Below are 15,029 nucleotides of genomic sequence, written 5' to 3' on the forward strand. Positions count from 1 at the left end.
GCTTCCCTCCCTCCCCCAAGTATGTATCCCCATTTAGCTAACTTCAGCTATACTTCTCACCCTTCTCTGCCTCTGTAAATTCAGAGCTGTCACCCCCTTTGCAGGGCATCTGCCTCCCCAAATTTCTCATAAAAGGGACCATCCTCATTCTTTGATGAAGATTAGCATTGCTTTGTCAAAGGTGCTGGCTAATCACAGTGATGCAACTCACAGCAATAAAAATAAATAAATTATAAACATTGCAAAAGGTTACCACCAGAGAAAAATACTTATCTCCAGTACTGTTCTTGGTTGTTTTAAAGGTGCATCAAAACTAAATTTGTGCTTACCTTTTACTGTTATTGAAAATATTATGTCAGTTTCAACAGGAAGAAAACACTGTGCAACTGCAGCTTCTAAGCCAGTCAGGTATTGTAGCCAGTAAAAAAAATCTCTGCTTGAAATTCATGTGAAACACGTACTGCAAGACAAGGCTTCTGACAATTTGTGCAGTGGTTCTGTAGTCCAAAGAATCCAGAGAGAATTAAAGTCTAGACTCAGTCATTTTTCAAGCTTGGAGGTGGGGAATAAACAACAGATCAGATATGTCCATTGTGGACCAGAGGAAGCATTGAATCAAGGATGCTCTTGCTAGTTTGTGTATTGGGAAGAAGCCTGTAATAACAGCAGCAGCAGCAGCCACGGCAGCACAAAGAAATCAAACACGAAAAGGGTATTTCACTAGTCACAGAAATAAGATTCTTCTATTTGAGATTATTTTTTAAGTTCAGAACAGGTAATATAAAATCTTCAAGTAGGAAATAATTCATTTCAGTAGAGATGCATTATAGTAGCATAGGGATGAGAACACAGACATTTGGTAATTATATATTCAGCTGAAACAGAAGGGATTGATTTACTTAAAGGAAACACACACACACACACAATTTCATCAGTCGCAAGGGCACTTTTAACAACATTGCTTGGCTGAATGATTTTTCTACCTATTCTCTTTTTCTGGGGCTGGAGAGTAAAGAGGAATGGACAGTGTCTCAGAGGAAATGACAAGACAGTCTGAAGCTTGGTGAGACCATATACTGAGTGTTTTCTGCTGTCCTCTTCATGCAGTGCTGTGGGTTGGCACACCGGCGTCGAGTACGGGTTTCGTATGTAAGTTTCTGATTGTTTTAGAATGGTGATGATTGTGGAGGTGAACATAGTCTATTTGATAGTGCAGTTTACTTTATGCAGATGCTTTATGAGATGTTTGTTGGATGAAAGACTAATGAGCAATGGCTTTCTTGCACAGAGCTTAAGAACAGTTCTAACAGGTATTTTAAAAAAAAATGAATGAAAGAAAGAAAACAAAGCAGTAATTCATAAGGAGCAACACGGAAAAAATACTGGAAGCAACTTGTAGCAAATAACTGACCTTTTTGAGATATTCTATTGACAAAAATGATAGACTTTTAAAAAATACATTTGTATGGCAGTTAGGGGTGTATTTTGTCCAAGTATGTAACAAATATATTAAATTTATTTACAAGCCTAAGTGTCAACTATAGACATGTATAGCAGCTACCACCAGCTGCTTAGTGTGGGAAATCTTCCTTTTTTTCATTTTACCTCAATGTAAACATCAGCATGGTGGCAAAAGTATGGCATAAATGTTAATCAGTTTCTGGTGTTTTCTAGAGCATAGTATGTAAGTCCTTATATACTAGAGCATAGTATATAAGTTTTTTCAAAGCTGTATTGCAAAAAAGCTGTTTAAATGTTAGCTCTTGCTGTGAAATTTAGCAATAAAACTGATATATTAGAAGAAATAGAAGGACTGAATGTTAATTGAAATGTGCTGAAGATGCACTTAGCTGATGTAATAAGTCTCCTAAGTGATGCATTATGCTTTAGCAGTTCTTTTCTGGTTTACTGTGCAGATGTTACAGGAAGCAGAAGGCTTATACGATGTGGCCAAGCTTATAGAGTTGAATTGCTTAAAGTAGCAATTGGCCTATAATGTTTGGGGAGAGGGATGTATTTTTGTGATGCAGTGTGTTTCTCTGTGACATACAGTGGATGTGTGGTTTTTTTCCTATTTTGATTTAACATTGTATGGCAAACAAAACCCAAGATAGCTAAGAAGGGTTTTCTGTAGCTTCTTTTAATTTCATTTTCACTTCTCATTTTCTTGGTGATGCAACAGTTGACATAATGAATTGCTTTACTAATGGAATAGCACACACTGCAATCCTATAATGTTGGCACTCTGTCTCCTTTAGAATATGAGTAAGCAACAGAAAATATATGATACAGTTGGAACACAAGAGTCATACTACTGGGTAAAAATAAGTCAATAATTTTGATGTATACAAGTCAAATATTGTGGCATCAACTTTCATTTATTAGTAGCAAATGTGAGGCCCACATATATTTATGAACAATCTAAAACAACACAGGCATACTTGAGAATAAGAAATTCATTGCTTTAATAACTATGTGTTCTACTAATTAAGTTTTAGCTTTTTAGCATTTAATGTTGAACACATAATTGTTAGTGGAATTGTCATAATTGTTAGTGTAATTGTCATGGAAGCTGTTTCTGGGGATCTATCAAGCAAGACATAGGTCACTATTCAGGCAGCTGGCTGAAACTGAGATGCTTATCTCATAGGAAACAGATTTCAGAATTTCACCAAAAGTTGCATTCCACACACTGTTTAAGGGCCAAATAGGATCAGACTTGATGTTGGCAATGGGAAAGTCTAAGGATGAGTTGAGACAGCAGCCCTTATGGGCACTGATAACCACCTGGGTTGCAGTCTTGGAATTTATCCTAAGCCAGGCACTTGCAAAGAGTCATCTCATCAAGCACTATGAAGCTTTCATTTCGGAAGTTCCTACCTAAATCTAAGTTTCATGTTTCTCAGTTGTACATTCATCATAATTGGTGCCTAAGTCAATATAATTTTTCATATGTTTTGAATTCATTTCATAAATCTTACTCCATTACCTCCCCCCCCCCAAAAAAAAAGGAATACTAGAAAAAGAATGTACTAGCCAGCTTGTATATTCTCTGTAGGCCTGCCATATATTTGGTGAATGAGAAACTGACAACTTTCTTTGGGTTGGGATCCTAGGGAACAAGTAGACTCCTGAGCACTCATATTTTGAATGATGAGACCATGATCAGTTAAGGTGAGTCAGTAAGTCCAGCCTTACATAATCTGAGACAGGACATCCAGAGGTGAGGTGCTGACAAGATGAACCTTGGAACATTCCTTTAGGTTAGGTTCCTCTGAGTCAGACATTGCCTCATCAGCATGCTGATGCCTACTGATGCCTTATAAAAATTAGCTTACCTGATCATTCAGCCCGGACACTGAGGTCCAGTTCCAAGGACCTTCTGGTGGTTCCCTCATTGCAAGAAGTGAGGTTACAGGGAACCAGGCCTTCTTGGTAGTGGCATCAACCCTGTGGAATGACCTTCCCTGAGATGTCAAAGAGATAAAGAATTGTAGAACTTTCCATAGAAAGGCAGCCCTGTATAGGGAAATTTTTAATGTCTGGTGTTTCATTGTTGTTGTTGTTTTTTGTATTCTGTTGGAAGCCACTTAGAATGGCTGCAGCAGCCCAGTCAGATGGGCAGGGTACAAATAATAAATTAGTATTGGTATTAGTATTGTTACTTCCTGCTGATTCTTTCCCTTCTCAAGATATCTGTTTTTAAAGCAGTGTTGCCCTGTCCTGGAGCTGCTTGCTCCATAGAGAGGATGAAGGCTCCCAAGGATTCCCAAGGAGGGGTGTTTTGGTGCCAGAGTTGTTGGGCAAGGTCATATCCTCTGTCTGGAGTGTCTAGGGATTTTGGGGTATGTGGGTGGGTGCTGGCTTCCCCATATTCTGCCAAGACCCCTCTAAACTGGGCTGATTGTTGCTTAAGTACTTAAAGGAACTGTTTTTCCCCTAGTGTGCAGCCAGAAGACTTTCAGATTGCAACATTTGTTTAGAGGGTGCTCCCCACATAAGCGGGCAGTTGCGTGTAATGAAGAAGTTTGGTTATGTTTGAAGCAAGAGAAAGAATATGCAAGTAGAAAAGCTACTGGGTACCAGAGAGAAAGCAGAACTGCTCAACACCTATTTTGTCTCTGTCATCATTGAAAAGGAAAACAGTGCCTAACCTGGTAATAATAGAATAAACAATGCAAGGAGGGAGCCACAGCCCAAGACTGAAGAAGAGGTGGTAAGGGAACACTTATCTACTTTAAATGAATTCAGATCTCCAGGGCCTGCTGAGCTTGTAGATGTAATATCAGAGTGTCTATCTAATCATTGAAAATTCTTGGAGAACAGGTGAGGTCCCGGCAGACTGGAGGTGGGCAAATGTTGTCCCCATCTTCAAAAAGGCGAAAAAAGAAGGGTTTTAGTACACCACAAGCTTAACATGTGTCAACAGTGTGATGAAGCAGCAAAAAAAGCTAATGCTGCTCTAGGCTACATCAACAGTCTAGTCAAAGTACCGCTCTATTCTACCTTGGAACAGACCGCACCTGGAGTACTGAGTTCTTCCTGGAAAGAAGAAGATTAAGAGGAGATATGAAAGCCATCTTCAAATATCTAAAGTGTTGTAACATGGAAGATGGAACAAGCTTGTTTTCTCCTGCTCTGGAAGGTAGGACCTTAACCAATGGCTTCAAGTTACATGAGAGGAGATGCTGATGAAACATCAGGAAGAACTTTTCTGACAGGAAGAGAGGTTTGACAGTGGAATGCACATCCTCAAAAGATGGTGGACTCTTCTTCCTTGGAGGTTTTAAAGCAGAAATTGGATGGCCATCTGTCATGGATGCTTTTCTTGAGATTCCTACATTGCAGTGGGTTGGACTGAACCCCGGGTTCTCTTCTAACTTTGTTGTTGTTTAGTCGTGTCCGACTCTTCGTGACCCCATGGACCAGAGCACGCCAGGCACTCCTGTCTTCCACTGCCTTCCACAGTTTAGTCAAACTCATGCTGGTAGCTTCGAGAACACTGTCCAACCATCTCTTCCTCTGTCGTCCCCTTCTCCTTGTGCCCTCCATCTTTCCCAACATCAGGGTTTTTTCCAGGGAGTCTTATCTTCTCATGAGGTGGCCAAAGTATTGGAGGCTCAGCTTCAGGATCTGTTCTTCCAGTGAGCACTCAGGGCTGATTTCCTTAAGAATGGATATGTTCTTGCAGTCCATCCCCCTATGTGTCTCCTGATGGATGCTCTAGAGGTCAGCAAACAGTTTCTGTTCCAGAGACATGTTGAAAAGTAGTCTGAAAGAGATCAACGATTAGTTTCATCCAAGAAAATTTCTAACTAGGTTGCCATAACAAGTCAGTGTCCTAGGAATGGAATGTTAGAAATGAGGCTGCGATTATTTAAATCAGATGGTTGTGTAGCTAACTTTTAAAGAAAAGATTACACTAAGGTTTCCTTTAGAACAAGACCTGCTTTCAAAGAGGCATTAATATTCTATTGTCCAGCTAGATAACCCTGACCTGACCTTTTTAAGCAGCCAGGATGGCAAGAGTTGAGTGTGTATTTGATCCCCTTTCTTCTTCAAATATTCTGTTCCCACCACCAGGCTAAACAACCTGAAGGGTATTCATGGAAACCTGAGTTGAGGGTACATGATAGAAGCTCCCAAGTTGTTGTACACGGGAGTCCAGATTGGAACGGATACAAATGTTTTTGTCACCAAAGTGTTTCAGAAATTGATTGTAACAAGTTTCTGAATACTCTCTCTCTCCTCGACTCAGCTGTAAAAGGCCTCTCAATACTGCAAACAACTGCTGGCTGATGCAAAAGTGGTAGAAAAGTTAGGATTCTTTCCTGGTGCTATATGTCCTGAGATGCATCAGACAAGGGGACATTGGTACAGATGTTGAGAGTCTCTCAGGATCACCATTCTGGGAAGTAAATGGTATGCAATAAATCTTTATCTTGCCCCAGACATGCATCACCAAGTATATATACTTGACAGAGTACCTGGTGGACAGAAAGTGAGACGGAATCCTGATAGGAATTGCACCCTTTCTATCATATTCTACAAACTACTATAACTATATACTATATACTATAACATTATTTAGAAACCCAGATCAAGTTTAATGTCTGCTTTTTGGAGGCTTGAAAAAGATATTGGGTTATATATTGAATGAAGGTGAGTCGTATCAGCCTTAATCCAATTTTGGACTGGAGATATTCAAGGAAACTCAAGGGTACTGGCAACTATGAAATTGATGATACACAATTCTTTCTTCTGACTCAGTGTTAAAACAGTGCTCCATTGTGCCTTGATCATCTGGGTATATGGCACTCCTTGTACTATTACATTAAGATGTTGTGCTTGCCAAAATACTACTTTGGTGATTATATTCTTTCTGTGTATTTTGTATTCTTTTTTACTTCTGTGAATTTGATGAGTTGAATTCCTTATGTAAACCCAGCTAAACTGAATTGTAGAGTCAAACGCACAGCTTTCCTGTATGCAAGTTACTTCTGCCTATGTTTTTATGTCCTATAATAGTCCAGTATTATTGTTCAAAGCTTGGTAATTGATTTGTGTTCTGATTGTTAATGTATAAGGTTGCAATTAAAGGACATATGTGCGTAATCAAAAACTAGAAGAGAAAGCAAATATAAACTTATTGTCACAATCCATAGACTCTTTAAAAGCCCACTGCCCACTGGACAATATGAATACAAATAGGGATGAGAAATATAACACCTCAATACTAAGGATTCCTCCCCACCCCCACCCTAAAAAGTAAGGCTGCAATTCTGAGCATGTTTACTCAGAATCCTATTGGATTTAGTGGTGCTTACTTATGAGTAGGGACGTGAGTGGCACTGTGGGTTAAACCACAGAGCCTAGGACTTGCTGATCAGAAGGTTGGCAGTTCAAATCCCTGCGAAGGGCTGAGCTCCCGTTGCTTGGTCCCTGCTCCTGACAACCTAGCAGTTCGAAAACACGTCAAAGTGCAAGTATATAAATAGGTACTGCTCCGGCGGGAAGGTAAACAGCGTTTCTGTGCGCTGCTCTGGCTTAGTCATGCTGGCCACATGACCCGGAAGCTGTACGCCGGCTCCCTCGGCCAATACAGCGAGATGAGCGCCGCAACCCCCGAGTCGGCCACGGCTGGACCTAATGATCAGGGGTCCCTTTACCTTTACCTTTTTACTTATGGGTAAACATGCAGAAAATTTAACTGCTGGAAGCGAAAGCTAACAAATATTGAGTTCATTTGGATATTATAAAGAGACTCTAGGGCACTTTTCAAACAAAACCATTATCTTAATTTAATACTTTTTTCATATTGACGAAACTGTATAATTTAAGCAGCACTAAGAAAACTGGTATTGATTTTTACCAGTAGAAGAGTATGAAAGCTGTTCAAAATTCCACATTGAGAATTCCACATTGGACAAGGAACCCACAATGAATGTATTTGGATAATATAAATATAGTCCAAAGTTTTCATAATAGCACACTGAGCAAATGTGTGAATGATAAGTCATAAAATGCAACTAGCAATCATGTATTCTGGCCTGCCCCGGTGGATTGTCTTATATGAGTAATGATCTAGTATCTGTATTCAGTTTTGTGGTTCAGAAGTTGTGTAGGCCTGTTCCTTCTTTGCTTGGTTATCACATTATCACATAAACTCAAATCCTGAGAGAATTTCCCCCATCAAAAGATTCTGGTTTAAATTCAACATCTTGCCATGATGCAAGTTCCATCTGCACCAGCAAAAGGTGCACAAGGAGTTCTGTATATATGGAAGAATTTTAAAAAGCAAGTGGTCCTCATTGACCTGGTGCAAAAAGATCTTGTCATCCAGAGGAGCTCTGGCAGCCTAGATAAAACACTATAGCCCCCCCCCCCCCCTTTCCTGGAGTAAGGCCCACTGAACTCAGTGTAGCTTTCTTCTGAGTAGACAGTTATTTACTAGATGCAAGTCAGCAGTACCAGAAAACCCTGCTTGGCTAGGCGCTGGGTTACATTTCACCCTGCGCCTAGCAGAGCCAGACCGACACTGCAATATCCAAAGGCCCTGATCCACTAGGTGCTGGGGTGTATTACACCCTGCACCTTGCAAAGTCAGGCCCAGGCTGCCACCCGGCCCAGCACTGGCGGCAGCAACAAGCAGCTCTGGCTCGTACAGCACTACCCATTGCGACCCCATTATTGAACTTACCTGACCTGGGGGTTCTGGATTGCGGGCTCAAAACAAGAGCAGTTGCCCTCTTCTGCTGGAAACAAACCAGGACTGCTCCAAGAAAACATACGTAGCAAAAAGGTGCGCTAGGCCCTGGTGGGCCACCCCCTTACCTGCTTGTGATTGACGAAGTGGATAGCCAGCCAATCAGGATTTTTTAAAAATATGATTTACCCCCTTCATTTCTCACTTTCCTCTGTGGACCCTAGCCTCATGCTGTGCCCCCCCCCCCCATTTACACGATTTTTACCTGTGCCCCCTTTGGAATATCCTAGACCCCCCCGGGGGGCATATGGCCCCCAGATGGGAAACACTTATCTATGCCATCTTTGATCTTCTAATGAAGAATAACCTGTTGTATGAGATTGCTGCATCATTATAAATTGAAGAAATAAGAATTACTGTCCTTCATTTTTTTAGTACAGGACTTAAAAGTGTCTTAATCTTTTCTGAAAACAAAAAGTGCTGACACTTCTGGATTATGAGGAAGGAAGTTTGAGAGAATTTCTGGTTTGTTTGTTTGTTTCAATGTGGGTAAATAACACTCCAAGGAGAGCAGGCAGTACATCTGTGGATGAGTACTCAAGGGATTCACAGTGGATGTCTTAGAATTCTGACTAGAACATTTCTCATCCAGATCCCATGGCCTGTTCATTGGAGGATTTTTTATCACCATCAAACCTTTATTGGCATCACATACAAACATTCAGAATAAATAGGCCAGTGCGATCTCGTCACCATTTCAACAGTACAGTAATTTGTCAAAGGGAAGAAGAGGCAAGCAATCTATTTCATCTCTGTGGGTCTCCAGCAAGGGCAGGATCCTGTAGCGTACTTTGGCAACAAAAAAAGTCAAACAGAGGAACTTAGCTACTGTCTTGGTGAGCTCCTGGTCTCTCCCCTGTAATAAGAAGCGTATAACCTCTGTCTCTGGTTTCCATGATGGAATACATAGATGGTCTAGAAATTGTTGGCGGAGATCATCATACATTTTACATTTAAGGACCATGTGAGCTAGAGTTTCCACCAGGTGGGCATTGCATGGGCAGATCCTATCTCCTTTTGCCATACCCGCAAACCTACCCCAAAGAAGGTTAGAAGGATTAGAATTGAACCTAGCCAGCGAAAAAGACCTTCTTTCTTGCGGGTTAAACAAAAATTGTAAATAATTAAGGTTAAATTCCTGCTCCCAAGAGAGTCGAAAATAAAGAGGGGAACATGTTTTTTCCGCAGCCGAGATTAGTTCCTGGTGATCTATGTCCCAGAGCCTAGTTTTTAACATGGCCTTGGCGATTGGGAAAGCCACAGCACCCAGGAGATCCTCTGAAAGAACAAGTTGGCATATCTTTGTGCAAAACAGTTGTAGCCCTGGGGAAGGGAAGGAGTCTGACAGAACTTCGCTAAGTAAAGTATCTTTGTCTGCTGAAAAACAATTGTTTAGCCAGCATAAAAGAAAACTCGTCCAGGCAACTGTCTCTAGCTTATGTTGGCCTCCCTCTAAACACAGGGCTGCATAAGGTACGCAGCGTGGGACAGCGGAAATCTTAAATAGAAAGGCTGCCTGCACTCGTTTTTAATAACAGTATTTTCTTTAACAATATGAGCACATGACTCAGTTTGGAACCAGTTTTGTAAAATAGATTGCCTCAGTCCAGGGTGCTTTGTGGGATGCCCAATTCAATTTATCTATCCAAGTCTGCTTTGTCATCCTCCCCTTCAGTCTTGGGACATAATAAGGGGCTATAACGTTCCTCACTTTTGACAGAAGTGGATGAAATCTGCAGACATATATACCCCTACAGAGTGAACAAAGCCTTCCAAACTATAGGCAAAACAGGTGTAGAAACTTTTGTGCTAATACCACTAAATTGTTAATAAAAATAATAGGAATAAAATTTCCTACCTTATTTAGGATGACATTCAATGATATTTGCAAGCAAGGTTCCCCCATCTGAGGGCATCAGCTGTACAAAACTTTTTCAGAAGGATAACTGCAGTGGTTTTCTTGTAAGGGCTTACTTATGGAGTAGCTAAGAAAAATATTCACTTAACCCCGCTTAGTGTCTTGTGGTCAGTTGCTCTGACAACTGCAGACTTGCCAAATCACATACAAATTGGCCCAGGAACTCTTCTGCTGAGCACAAATTTGAGCTGTCAGTCACAGCACAGGTCTCCTGCTGACCTATTCCCTCTCCATCCTGGCATCTTCCTTAAGCTTCGGTTTGCTCTTGCAAAGCTGTCTCTTCTTCCTTCCCCAAAGCCCTGGGACTGGACAGTGCTGGTAAAATCATTCCCTTTGATTACAAGCTGGAGCTGTCAGTCTTCCTCCCCACTCCCGGAGTTTCTTTGTGTATATTTTCTTACATATATACAGTGGTGCCCCGCAAGACGAATGCCTCGTAAGACGAAAAACTCGCTAGACGAAAGAGTTTTCTGTTTTTTGAGTCGTTCCGCAAGACGAATTTCCCTATGGGCTTGCTTCGCAAGACGAAACGTCTTGCGAGTTCTTGCGAGTTTGTTTCCTTTTTCTTAAAGCCGCTAAACCGCTAATAGCTGCTAAGCCACTAATAGCTGCTAAGCCACTAATAGCCGTGCTTCGCAAGACGAAAAAACCACAAGACGAAGAGACTCATGGAACGGATTAATTTCGTCTTGCGAGGCACCACTGTAAATATATATTTTCTTCAATAACACCTTATGTTATGGAACCCAAGTCAATGGTTTCCCTTAACCTAGTTTGGATTTTGCAAAGCTTTTTCCTCACCTTCCACCCACCACATCCTGATATTGACAGTAAAACGTAGACACATAGCTTTTCACAGATACTTCTCAACTTTTTAGAATGTCTGAATTGCTGAGTCACGTGAAGTTATTCAAGGGTCTCAGTTTGACTTGTGCTCATATTGTAAAAGCCCACCTTCCCTCATAGGTACCTCAGACCCCTCCCAAGCAATCACATTGGCTTGTTATTCAGGATTACTAGGACTCTTTTGCACACCTGTGTCATCTTTGTTTTATAACAATGATCTTATTTTATATATTGCATTTTCTCTGCACAGAGTGAAATCTGCAGGTTTTTATGATCCTGACACATGCATGTAGTGGTTAGGAACTTTTTTTTTTTTTTTTTGCAAGCCAGTCACTTTATTTATAGTTAATCAGAAAATTAGCTATCTAATGTAATGTTTTGTCCAGAACCATTAAGGTGTGGCAATGGTTTCTTAGCTGCTCTCTGGCCTAGGTTTTAAATTGTTGAGGTTATAAAGATGCCTGAGAGCAAACATCAACAACAATTTTGTAGTTACCTTCCTGTAAACAGAGATTGAGAATTGTCATTATGTCTTGCTACCTTCTGAAATGGGGGTGTATCATATGGAAACATATGTGGTTCCAACTGGGGTCAAAATGATCCCCAAAGCAGAAATAACAAGTACTGCTCAGTGTGGAAATAGCTACAATGCAAAAAGCAAAAAGCCACACGCAAACAAACCATGGTTTTGATGGGCCACAGTGCAGTTTTTGTGACACTCGGCAAAAATTCAGATTTGCAAAAGGGTTTGAATGAGTGTGGGGTACTATTGATTCATAAAACCATTGGCTGGGGTAATAAACATACCCTAATGGCAAAATCCAATGCATTCCTGGGATACTTTGTCACACATGGTTTTTTTGTTTCCAGAAGGAAAATCATACCCAAGCTGAAATTTGGGGAAATTGTACAGGTGACAATTTAGAGCAATGTCCTAGAAATAACCCCCTGTAGGTCTGCTTACAAATTGTACGATTAAAAGTGCACAATTAAAAATGCAGCTGTGGTAAATGACATATACAATATATTATACTACACACATTGTTTCATTACATTCTATAGTCATGTTTACTTGCTTCCCATTGAAGTAAATGAGAAACTAGAATTATTTCACAATTTTGCAACATTAGAACTGTTTTATCCAAAGTTACTGAAATTGTTGTTAATGTGTATTTTATTTGGCTTAGTAATATAACGTTCAGAACCTTTAACTAGTGAGTAATATTTTTCAAAGAACACATATTAAAGCATATAGTCCTAATCATTTACAAACTAGTAAATAATCACTTCAATCTCTCAGGGAGATAATGCTTTAAATCATGTACTCAAAGCCCTTAGAATATTAGTGACAAAATGCGAAACATTTAAATTCTGCAGTGTGTTTTGATTTTCAGTGCTTCCTTGTAAATCTTCAGAAGCTTTGCTGAAGTGTTCCAACTAGAAGACAATTCAGATGTATTTTTGTCTTTCTCTTTAAAAGAAACCGCAAATCTAGCTTGCCCATGACTCTGAAAATGGACTGTTCCAAATGCAGTAATGTTGTGAGGTGAAGCATAAATGGTTTTCAAATGGTACTGGCCTGTTTGCTGAGTGAGAAGGCAGAGGTCTTCTTGTATAATCCGATTTCAATCAGCTCACGCTAATCACTACTGATAGTTGCAAAATTTAGCCTGGATCGGCTTTGGTAATCTAGATTGACAAGAGGTAAAAGTAAAGGAACAGAAGGACAGAGATACAAAAGGAAAGAAGCAGGGAGTCTGATCTTTCAGTTTTTGTTCTCCCTTCTAGGGCTTCTCTTTAAACAAATGCTGATTGGTTGTTAGGTTACCAGTCTTTTCACAGTGGAGATACATCAACAACAGGTGCACTATGAGGCTCTGAATCAGCAGCAGCAGCAGCCGCTGGGTAGGGAGAATGCGCAGAAGGTAGCAACAGGTATACACAGTGTACCTGCTTCTATACATTATTTATGGAAACTGAGATCTTAATTCTTTTTATATGTCAGTAGATTCCTGGAGTTCAGAAATATTCAAGCATAGCAAATCTTAATCAATGCTACCGTAAACCAAACTCTTCAAGGTCTTCTGAAGGCTACTTGATCTCAGTCTCAGTATTTATTTCTTAATTCTCGGGTAAGCTCTAGCCTCAAAGCTTTTATTAATCGGGTGAAGCATTTTTAGAGCTAAAGGAGGACAACTGCACTTCAATATTGCGTGCTTTTGATTTAGATTTTTTGACCATTCCGTCAACTTTTTGTATATACCAAAAGTACAGATTTTTTTCTTTCTGTGAGCATTTTTTCTCCTTTTTTCTTTATTTCTGGCTGGATGAAACACTAAGGAGAAAAATGGCTTTTTTAATTGTTTCCTTGCATGATACTCGTTGCGCCTGTATCGTCTTGGCTAAGGGACTTTATACATTTGGGTAACAGAGAGACTTGGATTACCCCTCCATCAGATTTCACATGCTGGTGGGACTGTTGTTGGCCATCTCAGCACTGCATGTTGCCATGCTAAAGACACCCAAGGGTAAAAATGTGTCCTGGGTAAGTACAAGTAGGTTACCAAAAATGTTCTTCTAAATGCATATTGCTAATTAAGAATTGTAGTAAATAAAGATATCTGTGTAGCATGTTGTATTTGTTAGCTATTTTGGGACCCAATTCTAGAGTAAGTAATGATGACCTATTTTAAACTCAGTCTCACACTATTATATAATCGTGTCCACACACAGCCTGCTATCAAAAAAATTAAAACACTTTGTGGTATTTCACAAAGACTATGCCATATCACATAATATGCAATACATATTTTTATTTGTAGTTGTTTCAGAGCTAATGCATATATCCCCTTTTGTATGGCATTTACTCTGTTAGTAATCCAGCAACCCTGGCCTAGTACCTGTCATATCTTCACAGTATGTAGTGTAGTAGGGCAGTGGCTATGTCTGTCCTTTTCTTGTTAGTGTCTAATACATATTTTCTTACCTTTGAAGTACCTTTGGTCACTGCTTAAATGAATTTATTTAGACATAAAATCAGCAGTTGCTTCTTGGCCCCTTCCTCAGTACTGTATAACATACACTGCTTAGAAAGAATATTCTCACTGAGAGAATAGTGCCGCATCAGTTACTGCATATTGCTGCTATATCTAGGTATTTATTTCATTAAAAGAATGACATGTGTAGTACAAGATGAGCAGGTTCTGCACATGTGAGAGAGCGCTGATAGTGATGGAATGTGCTGCTAATGGTAACCACATTCTACAGCAGGGATCCGTACATGTGCAGATCTTCCTCCCACTGTGCTACAGTCTTGCAAAGTACATATCTATAGCAGAGGTTGCAGCATATGAGGGGAAAAGTTGTTTATCTTCCAATGGGGCATTCATTGGCCTGAATCCTTACCTGCATTCACTTCAGGCTAGGATAGTGTTGTTGCTCTTACCTGGAAATGTCACACTTCCAGACCTTTTTCAAGGACCTGAGAGGATCTTAAGTAGGTCAGGCTTGCAGTGGCTTCCTGGTTCCAGAAAGCAGAACAGGAACCATATTGATTGCTGGAACCTGAAGGCCACTGAACAGTCAGCTAATCAGCATCCCCTTATTCCCTGTTAGCCAAGGGACATGGCTTGTAAGCAGGGATATATAATTAATTCAGCATTCCTTCACCTTGATTGTACAGCTGCTGAACAAAAATGAAGAGTGGTAAGGGAAATCAATGGAAATTTCAAGTTCTTCAAAAAGCAGATAATATTTTTTTTAATGTTAAATAACATTAATACTATTTAGACAGTACCTCTCCCAGCATCATTATTTTGGCAACATATGGCAGATGGCGCAGGAGAAGCATGGATTAGAAGTTCTAAAAATAGTAACTACCAACACTAAATATTTACACTTGGACTCTATATACAATGATTTTACTGAAGTGTACAATAATGACAGTTAGCTGGGACCAAAATCCGAGGATAGGGTTACAGTGGCTGGCATATTTGATGT

The 15,029-nt window shown here is 40.1% G+C and overlaps 1 protein-coding gene across 6 annotated transcripts in view; it reads left to right on the forward strand.

Moving 5' to 3' along the window:
- Positions 1-15,029, forward strand: part of CACNB2 (calcium voltage-gated channel auxiliary subunit beta 2) — a 125,600-nt gene that overhangs the window by 26,591 nt on the left and 83,980 nt on the right. Inside the window, exon 1 of one of the 6 annotated variants that reach the window (XM_083405757.1) lies at positions 863-1,149. The exons of 3 other annotated variants lie outside the window; for them this stretch is intronic. In XM_083405757.1, the coding sequence (XP_083261883.1) occupies positions 1,102-1,149 (48 nt within the window). In that variant the 5' untranslated portion in view covers positions 863-1,101. Of the gene's footprint in view, positions 1-862; positions 1,150-13,524; positions 13,576-15,029 lie in introns of those variants that run through there. 2 more of the 6 variants (XM_083405760.1, XM_083405755.1) reach the window with 2 other exon arrangements.

This window comes from Podarcis tiliguerta (assembly GCF_965153285.1).
Source record: "Podarcis tiliguerta genome assembly, chromosome: 12".
Classification (NCBI taxonomy): domain Eukaryota; kingdom Metazoa; phylum Chordata; class Lepidosauria; order Squamata; family Lacertidae; genus Podarcis; species Podarcis tiliguerta.